Source organism: Lichenostomus cassidix, chromosome 2 (assembly GCF_008360975.1).
Source record: "Lichenostomus cassidix isolate B80296 chromosome 2, HeHo_3.0, whole genome shotgun sequence".
Taxonomy (NCBI): domain Eukaryota; kingdom Metazoa; phylum Chordata; class Aves; order Passeriformes; family Meliphagidae; genus Lichenostomus; species Lichenostomus cassidix.
This window is the reverse complement of record NC_139482.1, coordinates 129,759,806-129,772,709: the sequence shown is the minus strand read 5'-3', so window position 1 is coordinate 129,772,709 and position 12,904 is coordinate 129,759,806. Positions and strand designations below refer to the sequence as shown.

General features: G+C 35.5%; 1 protein-coding gene across 4 annotated transcripts in view; it reads right to left on the bottom strand.

Moving 5' to 3' along the window:
- The window catches only part of MATN2 (matrilin 2), a 70,216-nt gene that overhangs the window by 13,959 nt on the left and 43,353 nt on the right, over positions 1–12,904 (bottom strand). For 3 of the 4 annotated variants that reach the window (XM_085053272.1, XM_085053271.1, XM_085053268.1), the window contains exons 7-18: positions 12,562–12,684; positions 8,550–8,672; positions 6,241–6,363; positions 5,253–5,375; positions 4,964–5,086; positions 4,450–4,572; positions 4,239–4,361; positions 3,915–4,037; positions 679–801; positions 462–584; positions 250–372; positions 34–156 (exon numbers count right to left, since the gene is read on the bottom strand). In XM_085053272.1, the coding sequence (XP_084909398.1) occupies positions 34–156; positions 250–372; positions 462–584; positions 679–801; positions 3,915–4,037; positions 4,239–4,361; positions 4,450–4,572; positions 4,964–5,086; positions 5,253–5,375; positions 6,241–6,363; positions 8,550–8,672; positions 12,562–12,684 (1,476 nt within the window). The remainder of the gene's footprint in view (positions 1–33; positions 157–249; positions 373–461; positions 585–678; positions 802–3,914; positions 4,038–4,238; positions 4,362–4,449; positions 4,573–4,963; positions 5,087–5,252; positions 5,376–6,240; positions 6,364–8,549; positions 8,673–12,561; positions 12,685–12,904) is intronic. The other variant, XM_085053270.1, reaches the window with a different exon arrangement.

Below are 12,904 nucleotides of genomic sequence, written 5' to 3'. Positions count from 1 at the left end.
TAAAAACATACTTTTATAGCTCAGGCTACTCACATCTACATGTCTTTCCATCTTCCTTCAGTATGAATTCTTGATGACACTGGCAGATGTAGGAATCTTCAGTATTCACACAAACTTGCTCACAGCCATGGTCAACTGAGTTGCAAACATCCTTGTCTGCAAATAGGAGAGTTGGTAGTCAACATATATCAGCAGAGGCCTTCATTATTATAAGTGTAATTCATCCAATTAAGATTTCATGCTACTTACTTCTGCAGGTTTTCCCATCTTCTCTCAGTAAGAACCCATCATGGCATTTGCAGGTATATGAATCACCAGAATTAACACAAACATGTTCACAGCCATGGTCAACTGAGTTGCAAACATCCTTGTCTGCAAACAGGAGAGTTCATAGCATACATCATTAGAGGTTTTCAGTATTATATGTGTAATTCATCCAATTAAGATTTCATGCTACTTACTTCTGCAGGTTTTCCCATCTTCTCTCAGTAAGAACCCATCATGGCATTTGCAGGTATATGAATCACCCGAATTTACACAAACATGTTCACAGCCATGGTTGACTGATTTGCAAAGATCTTTATCTGAAAACAGATGACAGCTTTTGCTGGTTAGTGCATTTCTCCACAAGCATGAGTTGCAGATAAATAGTATGTTGATAAATATCAGACTACTTACTTCTGCAAGTTTTTCCATCTTCTCTTAGCAGGAATCCCTCCTGGCACTTACAAACAAATGAATCACCGGCACTAGCGCACACATGTTCACAGCCATGGTTGACTGATTTGCAAATATCCTTGCCTGGGAATAGTTTGATAATATTTACTGTGGCTTGTTAGTTAAACTTTTTTTTTTTAATAAATAAAAGTGGGGGGGTGGTAATCCTATGAGCAAAAAAAGATGGAAGCTTGCAAACTGAAAGCAAATCTCTGGCTTATTAAATGATGGACATCTTAGCTTACATCAAGTATGAATTCTTTGTCATCTGACCAGAACTTCATGGTTTGGATGGCCTCCAGCTGAAAATAACCATTTTAGGATTAATCTGATCAGGCTGAGGAGCAGGAGGACTTTACATTAAGAGCAGTAAGAGTGAAAGGAGGGAATAATTTAGTGCAGTCATTTAGCATAAATTCATGCTGGTAAAAACAAAACCAAGAAAACCACCACAGGACATGATTTAGCAATAATTGTTTAACATCTTTATATCAGTGCCAAGAGTCTGCATAAACTAAACCCAAAAGAACATGAACTACTTATTTAAGACAATAAATAAAATCTAACTGGATTGCTGAAAATTGCTGGGAGGACTTGTATTACTGCAATGTTAAACCAGTTGGTTAAAACCTTGTCAAAAAGGATAGATGGGGACAATGTACAGAAGAAAGCAGAGCCATCTATCTGCATTCCCTTTTTGTTCTTCATTGCAACACAAAAGAAAATATTTTCAGTTTCTAATGGAGATCTACCTTTACACAAAAAACAGTCCTGAGAGCCAAGTTCAAATTGACCCTTCAGGTTTATGTTTTTACAAGAACTTCAGTCTGAGCTAAATTTCATGGGGGTCTCATGCTGCCATAGTTTAGACATAGTAGTCTAAACTAGATCCCAACATAGTGGATAAAAGAGAAATTGTAATATAAGTAAAAATTAGCATCTGCTTACACACCACTGTGCACAACTCGGACACATTTGTTCTTTATAAACAGAACCAAATACAAACTGGCAGCAGACATGGCTATTAATTCAGAAGGATGAATTTTACATAGCTGAAAGCAAATATGAGCCAGATTATTTTGGGATGTGGGGGTGAAAATAATAATAGTAATAAAAAATGTCAATTATTGCACTATTTAAGGTTATTTTACTAGACACCCTGCAAAAATGTAGTCTCATAATCTAAAAAGAATGCCAGGGTAGTTAAAAAATTTAGAAATTGAAGAACTATATTGAAAAGAATATATAATATAATATAATATAATATAATATAATAATATAATTGAAAAGAACTATAAGATTTGAATAATGACTGAAATAAAGGAACACTCAGTATTTACTGAATGTGAAAATATTAGGAATTTGATAACGTTGAAATAAGAAGATAAAGGACAAGGGGGTGCGTGGCCAACCAAATAAAGGGTAGTATGAGCACATTATTTAAATACTGCTAGGAACAAAAAGCATTCTAACAATGTATTCTAACAAAGTATTATTAATTAATCTAAGAAAGTATTATTAATTGACAGAAACACAGAATTGCCAATTTTAATGCAGAAATAAAAAATTTTAGTGTATTCAGATCTGAACTTATGAAATAGATTACTGATGATCTTGTTGGATTGAAGAGTTTCACACTGTGTGAAGTTGGTTACACAGCACTTACTGAACACACACACGCATTTCTGAATCACTAACTCCAGGTAACTTGCAGCAGAGCTGTAAAAGAGAGTAGGAATTCTGAAGAATACCCTGGAAGCTTAGTGTTAATTTTCAGTAACTCCTAGAACTCTGAGGAAGCCCCAAAACACTGAGCTGTTTCCATTCCCAGTGTATGCATATACACTGAAAAAAGTACTACGGGTCCAGAGTTTAAAAAGATAAGTAGTTCAATGTAAGCTTGTCAGCTTGACATTGATCTGAATTGAAATAATCCAATAGATAATGTGGAACTTGAGCCAGAGAAAAATCAAAGAAAGAGGATTAATATCAATCAACTTGGTGTTATGGAAAAATCAATCCTGAAAAAACAAAATTAATATCTTTCTTAATTGATGGTGAGGCTGTTTCATGAAGCTCAGGCTGTTCATACAATGGAGCATTCAGAAAGGCAGCAGTCTTGGTATTTATTTTGATTAAGGAAACAGATTACAGAATCAACATTGTATGGATTAACACTCACTAGAAAGGTCTTCAGAACCAGTTGTAAACAAGCAACTGTCAAGTACTTTTCTTTCTCAGAATTTGCCCTGCTCCTCTACTACATGATATTTTATGGACAGCCCAGAATAAAACACAAAATAATCACTGACAAAATTTGTACATTACTCCACTTTTGAGAGAATGGCAAATAAAACAGCTGCTGATATAAGGTAACACAAATCTTTCTGGATAAGACCAGATCATATGTATTTTAAAATAGCCAGGATTAAGTTTATGCATTTAGAAACAAAGAATGAAGGCTGTACTTACAGGACATGGGACACCTGTATGACTGAGAATCTTAAAGAACTTATAATCATGGTAGATAACTAATTGAACATAAGTGCTAGCAGAGTGTTTTGGTCAGAGATCAACACTATCTTTTGGAAAAAAAAAAGATAAATTAAACAAAAGATAAATTATTAAAAAAGATAGGTAGATTCAAATAAGAATTAGGTGGGTTATTGTTCCTCTGCCCTGGATCCTGCTATGTCTCCTATTAGAAGACCTTCTTTTACTGTGATGCATCCACAAGGATGCTGATAAGTAGAAGAGGTTTTAGGGTAGCAAGAAGAGAGTTATAAATAGATTAGGAAACATAAAAAGCCTGAGAGAGTTTTAATTGCTTATCATTTACAAAAGAACATGTTAAGAGGTTAAGGAACAAGTTAAGCCATGATCTCAGGAATATACATAGAAGAACACATTGTAAATTAGAACTTCAACCCATTACAGTAAAATGCAGCAACATCCTATGCTTAAGATTGAAACTCAACATACTTAATGTGGAAATGAAGTTCACATTTTAAAAACTACATTTGAACCTTAAAATTGGCTTATTTTTCTGAAATGTAGCTTTAGTTCAAACAATACTTAATTCATACAAATCTTAGGAGCTATAGAGAAAAATATTCTGTTCTGACCACTATGAATCAGTGAATAATATCCTAACAAGAGGAAAATTAAATTTCTCCTTTTATTAATAAACTACTTACTTCGGCATGTTTTCCCATCTTGCCGTAGTACAAATCCATCATGGCATTGGCAAGTGTATGAATCATCATTGTTAACACAAAGATGTTCACAGCCATGACTGACTGATTTGCAGATGTCCTTATCTAGGAATAATTTAGATTTTATTTACTACAGTTTGATGAATAAGAACACTTCCAAAACTTTAAAGACTAACAGTAGCAATCTCCTAGTAAATAAATAATTTTTCTCCTTTTTGTCAGGCAAAATCTCCTATAAGAAGAACTGCCTCTCAAAAATATGTGGATGTCTGAGTATAAAAAATATAGTAACATAAAATAACTTACTTTTACATGTTTTGTTATCTTCCCTCAATACAAAACCCTCGTAGCACTGGCAAATGTATGAACTATCAGTATTCACACAAATATGCTCACAACCATGGTCAACAGAATTGCAAACATTTTTATCTGTTAAAAAAATAAGGTTGCCATATTAAAAATACATCTACAAATGTGCAGATTATAAAGAAAATCTACTAATGATACAGATACTTACTTCTACATGTTCTTCCATCTTCCCTTAGTGCAAATCCCTCATAACACTGGCAGATGTAGGACTCATCAGCATTAACACAAATATGTTCACAACCATGGTGAACTGAACTGCAAAGGTCTTTATCTGAGAATAGTTGATATTTGGTTAAAGCACATCTACAGCAAATGTATCATGCAGGGAGAAGTAACAGCTTTCATTAGGTCTACTGGTATCACGAGAATAAACAAGTAAAATTTTAGGCAGCAAACACTTTTAATTCTTGGTACCTGAAAATTTTTGTGTATTTTCTGTTTCCAGTCTGTCAGTTGATCTATTAAAATACACTATTTTTGTCCACAGAGTCTCTTCCAAGCATTTGGTAGGTCTAAATGTGTAAATATATAAATACTACTCCTATATTATACATATGAAGACTATTTCTTTATTATCACACTAAACTGTTGTATTTCTTTGAATGCTTCTCAGATCTACATAATGGAAATAAAATTCTATTAGTAATTCTCAGAGTACTTACTTCTGCATGTTTTTCCATCTTCTCTCAGCAGAAAACCCTCATGACACTTGCAAACATACGAATCATCTTCGTTAACGCAAATATGCTCACAGCCATGGCTGACTGATTTGCAGATGTCCTGTCCTGGGAATGATTGATATGAATGTAAGTTTTGAGTGAAACTGTGTTAAAGAAATGTAGCTCTCAAAAGGAATTTTGTTGCTTCTTTTCCAGTAAGAAGTGAAAAATATCCCTTTCCTTCCTTGACTGATGTAAGTGCAAAAGTGTTCAACAGATAGCAGTCACTCACTTCTGCAAGTCTTGCCATCTTCTCTCAGAATGAATCCCTCACGACACTTGCAGATGTAGGAATTGTCAGCATTAACACAAATATGCTCACAGCCATGGCTGACTGATTTGCAGACATTTTTACCTGGGAAGAATTTAATATATAAAAAATTCTGTTAGTTAAGGGAAGTATGTTCAAAGTTGACCTGCTTTTAGTGTATCCTAGCTTTTTGAGACAGGCAAATTTGTCTCTGCACAGAATAACAAAAGAGGGTGATGTTGTGAAACAACAGATAAGGAGTTTTTCTTTCATCATGCTAATATCTGGATGCCTTTAATTTTTCTGTAAACGTTTTTTAACAGCAGATGTTGGGGGATTGTTATGGGGATTGCAGTTACAACATACAGAATGCCTGTGAGTTTTTCACAGACTTCTCCATAATTCTTCCTTGATCACTTAGTGACTTATGCTACAAAAATTGAGAAAAATTTGCTATTAGTTTTTTTCTTGATGTCTGCCGCTTATCATAACTGTGTAATATAGTAAAATCTGTAATACAATTATATTTCTTTTGAATCATCCTTACCCCATGCTGGACAAAATGAACTTTACATTAATAATGTTTCAAGCTTCATGCTGGGTAAGACTTTATAAACACTATATATTTTTGCCTTGAAATTTTACAAGAAAATTACAGTTGTCACAGCTCTGGATAGTTTTGGATCCACAACTGTCCAATTTCAGGGCTACTTTTTAAATGGCACAGATGTTTAGGCTGTGATTCAGATGCCCAAAGGTATGCATTCAGCATCATTTTAGATGCCTTAGCATATCCAAAATATCGGCATACTGCTGGCAAATATGGCACCAAAGGGGAAATAAAACCCCTTGAAATCCTTGAACATTTAAAATTACTTTGAACTGCAACATTTAGGCAATCCAATCCAACCTTAGAGATTTCTTTTATGTGTGTAATATTAGACTCTTGAGCTGCTGAATAATAACTTACGTTTACATGTTTTCCCATCGTTACGAAGCCTGTATCCTTCAAAACACTGACAAGTATAAGATCTGTCACCATTTACACACAAATGTTCACAGCCATGATCACTTAGAGCACAATAGTCAACTCCTGGAGGAGCAATCAAAATTATTAAAAAATGTAACCAATGACTCAATTATTTTTCATATCTAGTGTTTGCATTCCATATATTTACTCAAGTAAATATAAATACCTTTAATTGCTTAAACAATAATTCAGTTTCTCACCTGATTACATAGCATCAATAAATATCAGAGGTCCTAGTGATTTACTTTTCATTATTTGCTTTAAGCAGAGTTGAGAAATCATACTTTTCTGTGCTTAACAGAGTGTACATCTCAGTACTTGGAAAGTGGATTAAAACAAAACAAAATACTTTGGCAATGATTTTATATAAGACACTGGCAAAAACATAAAAGCTACCTGGTGAACATTCTTTAAATAGTCTCTAAATGGCCTGATGTGAAGGTGGTACTCCCCAGAACTCACTTGTGGACCTGACCCAGTTCCTGTGGCAGCAAGAAGAAAACCTCTCAGATGTCAGTGGGATTTGGCTCGGACTATTCAAGATTTTACAAAGAATTGCAAATGACAAGTACTGTCAAAAATGGTCCACTTTTCATCTCAAATTTCCCAAGTGTTTCTTCTCTGTAATATAGACATAAGGCTCCTGGGACTTTGCAAGCAGCACTTGCTACTGTCTATTGGCTACATGCACTTTTTTTTTTGTAATCAGTTTTCAGAGTACAGATTTGGTTATCATTCAGCTGTATTCATAGCTTTCTTAAAATACTTGAGCCAGTGTATATGGTAATCGAATGTTCCAGATGTTTTCTCACTAGGAGTGGTAGAAGTTAAATGCTAATCCCTTCCATTCAACTGCTCATTCAGGAAACTGCAAAGTGCCAAAACTCTCTTCGTGGTAGCCTAAAAATGTTCACAAGGTTTCAACATCTCATCTAGAGTTCAGGAATAGGATAAATCTTTCCTAAATATATATAAGGACAGGGTTATGAGATGAGGGGCTGTCCAAAAAGAGCTAAGTTTCATTGCACACAGCACTGTTTTGATAGAATCTTAGAATATTCTGAGTTGGAAGGGACTCACTAGGACTGAGCAAAGTCTTACTACTGGCCTTGAACAGGACAGCCCCAAACTCATACCATGTGAGAATGTTGTTCAAATGCTTCTTGAACTCTGTTGCTGATAGGTTTCCAAGTATGGCCTGGAGGAAAATAACTCAGGAATGAAAAATCATCTCTTGTTACTACAAAGGAAAAGGGATTTTCCATTTGCAAGCTGATAAAACTTCATTATTTGCCTGTTTCTAAATTTTCAGTGGTACTACAGATAAGTATCTAAATAAATTGTTTTTAGTAGACCCCACTGTTGTTACATGTACACTAATTATACTTTTGTGTTATTGTGTGCCCCATTCTAGAGAACTGCAGTGGCAGACAGAAGCAAAGTCTGTCAAGGTATTGGGCAGGGCTAAAAAGGCTAGTATGGAGGCAAACACAAGGAAGCAAACACAAACTGCCTTTGCTGATTTGCGTCACTTCTTTCTAGATGATTTTTGTGACTGAGGACTTGCAGTTTGACTTCTCTTAAAACTGTGTTGCCTGAGAACAAGAAAAAGGGTGAACTCTAGAGCTGCTCCAACACTCTACAAGCTTGAAAAATAATGTACCTCCAAAATCTGTGGAAAAAGTGGACACAACACTCTCACCGAAGTCCATGAAAAGTCAACAGGTAAAATGCATTCACATTCTTCTTTTTCTGGCTCTTTCTATACATTATTTTTTCAGTGAAGGACGCAACTTGATTCTGTGGAATTGTATCAATTAGATTTATACAGAACAGAGAGCTGTCAGGACAACTTCTGTTCACTTACTAAGGGTTCCCATGCTAAATATAAAGCTCAGTGTGGGACTCTCAGTTCTCCTCCTGCCCCCAGGTAAGGTGGTGCAGTTTGCCTGGGGGACACTGCTGTCCACATGACCTGTCAGACACATTTGTCCTGTGACTGAAAAACTGTGCTCAACACCTGGGCATGAATAGGTCTCCCAGAACTTATCTGATTATGTGAGGACTAACAGTTATTTTGATGTGTATTCTTTCCTAAATACTTTTTCTGTTTCTGCTTTCAAATAATTGTTAAAGTATTACTGAAATGCAGACTGTAAGAATAAATTGAAGACAAGTCCTCTTCCCTGTATGAAAACAGAAGCCTTTCCCAGGTGAGGTGAAATGAAGGATGTTCTCACAAGACTTACGTGAGCAGGTTTTTAGGTCCTCATTGATGACAAATCCTTCAGAGCACTGACAGACATAGGAGTCACCTGTATTTAGGCACAGTTGCTCACAGCCATGATTGCTTTCAGCACAGTGGTCCACTCCTATTGATTTGTGTTAATGATTGAAGAAATCACATTGGTGTCTTAGATAAATAAACTATGACACTGTAGTTAGTACATGATGCCTTTGCAGAGCAAGGGAAAAAGATTAGTACAGCTTCTTACTTATGTAAGTATCCCCACCTACTTGAGTAACCTGAGTCAATTAACACCTAAGTGAAATTAATACAACAACCCCACTTGGCAGATAACAAACTTTGTGAAATGCAGATCTCCTTTGCCAAAACTCACAATGTGATTGAACTAACAAAAAGTGGAGAGAAGGGAGAACCCTGAAGCCTGGTCTGGTCTTACCCACAGAATTATTCTTTCCTTCTTCAAAAAGCAAGACTCTCTCTTTTGTTCACGATTAAATCTTGTCAGGAAGTATGAGTATTAGTAACTTTTGAGACAGAAATTATGGCTTTCAGATTGTTTCCTAACGATTAAATTCTTTTTTCACCGGGATGAGAAATCACCGATTTAAAACTTTAACCTGCCAACAGGTTCAAGCAGTTAAAGCCTAGTGGGGGACAGATAGAAATGATGAGTGTGAGAGTGCCTTAACATGTTCAATTTCTTTGATTTTCCTGTTCCTATTCCAAGTAAGATAAAATGGAATGTGTCTTTTAAGTCTTGTAGGCAACTTGTGTGAAAGATGAAAAGTGGGGGAAGGGAGAGAGGTGTGAACTATAAAATACATATTGTCTCATAGTGAATAGCAAAGCTGCAGGGTAAAATACGTGCACTTGCATATGTACTACGTAATTTGCTTACTCTGCAAGTATAGAAAAAGGACATTTTAAGAAAAAGTTTTAAACTTCCTCACAGTATTTTACTGCTGGTTTGTTAATGGCTATTATTAGTTATATAGGCCCAGATCATTTTAGCTTAACTTAATCAAAAATAGTGGAGTTCCCTCAGACACAAACACAGTCTCGCATGTCTCCATCTGCAAATCATTTACAGATGTGAACAGACATGTCTGCAGCAATTTGTTTACGTTAAAAAATCTGTTCTTAATGTTAAATTCCTTATTCTAAATATTTCTGTTTATTGGTTTATTTAACTAAGCAACGAGTTTGCAGTAATTGGTCCAGATTTACCATCATACATAGAGAGACAACGTAGGCTTCAACAAATGAAGCTGAGGTGTCAGTTTTTACTAGCTAAAGCAAGTTCCAGCTGGAACCTTCTCCTTTTTCCAAGAGTTCACATCATCATGAAGAGGCTTGTGTAACTTCTCAGAGCACACAGAAAATGTGGAAAAAAAAAGAAAATACCCATATTCTCTGTGAAAAATTGCATCTGTTTGGCCCCATCTTTTCAATATAAACACCCACACCAACACGCGTTTTTAACATTTAAATACTTGTGTCTCTCATGCAGAATTTTGGAACGCACTCTTTGAAAAAGTACAGTAATCACAAAGCAGCTAATTACCAGGCTTTAGAAATCACTATAATTGTAAATTTGGTGATCATATGTGCTTTATTACACATGTAAAAAAAAAATGTAAGCAGGGGAAGAGACTGGGGAAGGCTCATTTTTAAAAACAAGGAATGTCTTGGGAGATACAAATTTTTAATATTCAACTTGAGATAGTCCAAAACTATAATCGTTAAAAAGTTGCAACACATCCAGGTTACCTTAAATATGGCTTTATCATAGTTTATTTCAAAATAATTATTTTCTGTCTGATCAACTTTTTTTAAAATTTAAGTAAGTGAGTATTCATTTGGAAAAAGTATGGCATAATCACGTCAGGGAAAAATGCTACCAATATTTTAGGTGATATGCAAAATGGTTCTCTGCAATAAAAGTATCTCCTAAAACCTGGGTGATGTCAAGTGGGCAATGCTGTTGAGTTTCTCTGGGGCAACACCGATCCTTCGTTTAGCAACATTTTTATGAAAAGAGGACATTTCATTGAAAGGATCACTGAAAGTGTAAACATACAGAAGAGATAGGTCTCTTCATATCTCCACACATCAGCATGCAGCAGTATCAGGTGTGCTGCAGGTTACACAGCCCATAGCAATGATACAGATGTTCAGCAGCAGGCACTGCCTTTGTGTTAGACAGTGCTTTTGTGTGAAATGGCTGAACATGTTTCCCCAGTTATTTGGATTGGAGAAAATGATGCTTTAGTTCTCTATTGGATCTGGGATCTCACTATAGCATTACTTCACCAGGCCTGGCTCGTGGTGGACTTTGCTGTGACATAGATTTGCATGACTCAGAAGTATCTCAAAATGGACCCAGGAGTGTTTTCTCACTCTGTTCACACCTTGCCCTTGCAGTAAAGAGTCACTGCAGTTCATGAGACACACTCATTGCTGCACGTATTGCCATGGTGTTGTTGGGTGTATCCAGGATGACATTTGCACACAAATGACTCTTCCATGTTAACACGTTCATGCTCACAGTCATCCTGACCTAAAGCACAGAAGTCTACTTCTGTGAAGTGAAAAACAGTGAAAAATTGAAGCCAACCATGAGGGTTTCTGACGTAAAATGGCTTAGAAAAATTCACTTTTCTTAAACAATATTGGATTCTATGCTTTGGACACCTACTAAAGCTGACAGTGAGCTGAGGATCTGCAAGCAGACTGCAAATACTCAGCTATGTAAGGCCTCACTTTGTCCCCTACAGATTTCCTCCTGTAGTCATCAGAAGTCACACATGATGGTGAAGGAGGAATGCCTTGTGCTTGTCACCTCTCATCTATGGTCCCTGATTTCTGAAAAGGGCATAAAATACATATGCAAACATTCTGCTTTATTTTACAAGCTTAACTAAAGTGATCCTTGTTATAACAAGATTTGGAATAGGAGCTTAATCCTGGACACATCACCAGATTTGTAGCCAAATCCAAAGCCCCCCAAGGAAAAATACCCCAAATGGGAATTACAATTTACTTTTAATTTGCAATTACATCCTTGGCAATAAATATTTTACACAATGTTCTTCTGCTCACCGAGGCTATCCAATCCATAAAACCCTGAATGTATTAAACTACCATATAGATAATAAAAAGCAGAATACACGGATTGCTGCAAAAACACCACTGTGCAGACAAAAATGCTTTGTGAGAATGCATCTTTGAGATTGAACAAAAATAGTTTCAAAATCAGATACATTTTATGAGTGTCTAGAAATATAAATAGATTGCTCCAAACAAGCTTATTATTCATAAAATATTAGCAGTACAGTTTTCTCCCCCCAACAACTGAGTCACGAGATCAGGCTATTTAATTTTGCTGCATATATTCTCCCTAAATTTTAACACATTACATTAAAAATCTGCTGTGATTTCAGGCCCCCACTCACGAAGAGCTGTAACACTAAGTCTTCTTAAAGTAAATAGCATGTGTGATTGGTTTATAACACTGACATTGCTCATGCTATTTTTACAATTTTTAGGAAAATGTAGAGGTTTGTGTGTGACTTTAAGTTGCTTTTGATAGCTGTGTGGCCTGTTCAATACATTCCCAAGCTGATGAAATAAATCTGTCCTTGGCTAAAGCAACTGAGGAAAACAAGGTGATTTTTTTAATTTAAAAGCTGCTTATGTCTCTACAAGCCAAGGCAGAAAGTTTCAGATATGTAATTAACTTAGTTTATTTAAGTCACTTTGGTTCCTACATTAACCCTCAGGTTTCCATAAATGTCCTCAGAAAATGTCTAATATACAAAGTAATTGATAAAACTGCAAAATGTATATTTTCCCAGCATGATTAATTCAGTAAAAATTCAAGTTTATAAAAAAAAAGCTTGTTTCAACCTTAATTACAGAGAAAACTTCCATCCTTTCAGAAGGGAAACAATTCACTGCAGGTTCAAGAAATTAAAGCAGATGAACTTTATTATGGCCAAAGGATTACTCACTTTTGCATGTTTTCTTATCTGGATTAAGTCTAAACCCTTCTTGGCATCGACAAAAATAGGAATCATCTGTATTAACACATTCCTGTTCACAACCATGGTCCTGAAGAGAACAATAGTCTGGTCCTAAACAGAAAAAATGTTTGTGTCAGTGAGTAACATAATTTCTCAGAAATAAACTAGGTAAAAATGAGTTATTTTGTCTTCTTTTCTTTTGCCTTTTTTTTTCTTAGGCACCATTTTGGTGTTCCACCATATTGTTTCAAACCATGAAAATACAATGTTTCTTTTTTTCCAAATATCTGCTGTACTGAGGTACACCTGATGTATACTTCAAAGAATTAGA